At 36.4% G+C, this 977-nt stretch overlaps 1 protein-coding gene across 1 annotated transcript; it reads right to left on the bottom strand.

The window, feature by feature from the left end:
- Positions 1-227: 227 nt before the first annotated feature.
- On the bottom strand, positions 228-977 carry LOC133460645 (fatty acid-binding protein, liver-like). The gene is made up of 3 exons (XM_061741332.1): positions 887-977; positions 637-809; positions 228-326 (listed from the first exon to the last, which is right to left on the bottom strand). The coding sequence occupies exons 1-3, from the start codon at positions 951-953 to the stop codon at positions 228-230; spliced, it is 339 nt and encodes a 112-aa protein (XP_061597316.1). The 5' UTR covers positions 954-977.

Here is a 977-nt window from a genome sequence, read left to right as displayed (position 1 = left end):
CCCAAAGGGATTAATAAAGTCATCTGAATCTGATTCTGAATCTGAAAAATCAAAGTGACACGGCATACTCTTCTTGTTTCTAAAAGTATGTATTTTAATTGATGTGGATTTGCAGTGGTTATGTCTCTTTATCATCTTCTTTTGAGCTGATATGAATCAGGAGAGTCTGAAATTAAGTTAACACAACATAACAATTCCCTCCCTTTTAAATGAGTGACAGACTTTCATCAGCTCACCTCGATCATTTCGTCCCCTTGGATCTCCCGGACGGACCTGAACTTGTCAGTCTCATAAATCAGCTTCCCATCTTCCTCTCTGACAGTGCACTGGCCAAGCACAGACACAATTCAATGTGATTTTACAATTTTATTTATATAGCGTCTATTACAACACAAACTGCCCACAACATGACCCCATACGCAGGATGATAATGTGGTTTCTAAAATGTTTGATGCTATTATGCCTCCTCTCCGTTACACATGCATGAACTGAATTAATATTAACAATCAATGAATTGTCATATATATATATATATATATATATATATATATATATATATATATATATATATATATATTTATATATATATATATATATATATATATATATATATATATATATATATATATATATTACCTTTATTTTGTTGCCCTGCAGAGAGAGAATTTCAGACTCCTTCCCGACGGTGAAGGTGTGGACTCGCGTGACAATCGGAGTCTTCATCGTGCAGGTGATGTCTTTACCGTTCTGCTCTATCACCATCACGGGCTTCACATCCTTCCGCATCTTGATAACCATCTCAGGTGCACCTTGACAGTGGATTTAAGTGCACATGTGAGGTTTGCACACATCAAAACACTTCTTTCAGATGAAAATGTTTTCTTACCCACAGCTTTCAGAAACTCATCGAGGTTTTCCTCAGAATAAACTTTCCAGGTTCCACTGAAGTCCATGTCTGCTGGTCGTGTTGTCTGCCG

Source organism: Cololabis saira, chromosome 15, assembly GCF_033807715.1.
Source record: "Cololabis saira isolate AMF1-May2022 chromosome 15, fColSai1.1, whole genome shotgun sequence".
In the NCBI taxonomy this organism is placed as follows: domain Eukaryota; kingdom Metazoa; phylum Chordata; class Actinopteri; order Beloniformes; family Belonidae; genus Cololabis; species Cololabis saira.
Note: the sequence above shows the minus strand (reverse complement) of the source record. Positions and strands in the feature narration are given on the sequence as shown.

Coding starts and splice junctions, on each gene's coding strand:
- LOC133460645 (XM_061741332.1), bottom strand. CDS start 953: ATGGACTTCAGTGGAACCTGGAAAGTTTATTCTGAGGAAAACCTCGAT. Junction 810..886: donor TGAGTTTCTGAAAGCTGTGG/GTAAGAAAACAT, acceptor TCCACTGTCAAG/GTGCACCTGAGATGGTTATC. Junction 327..636: donor TGCAGGGCAACAAAATAAAG/GTAATATATATA, acceptor GTGCTTGGCCAG/TGCACTGTCAGAGAGGAAGA.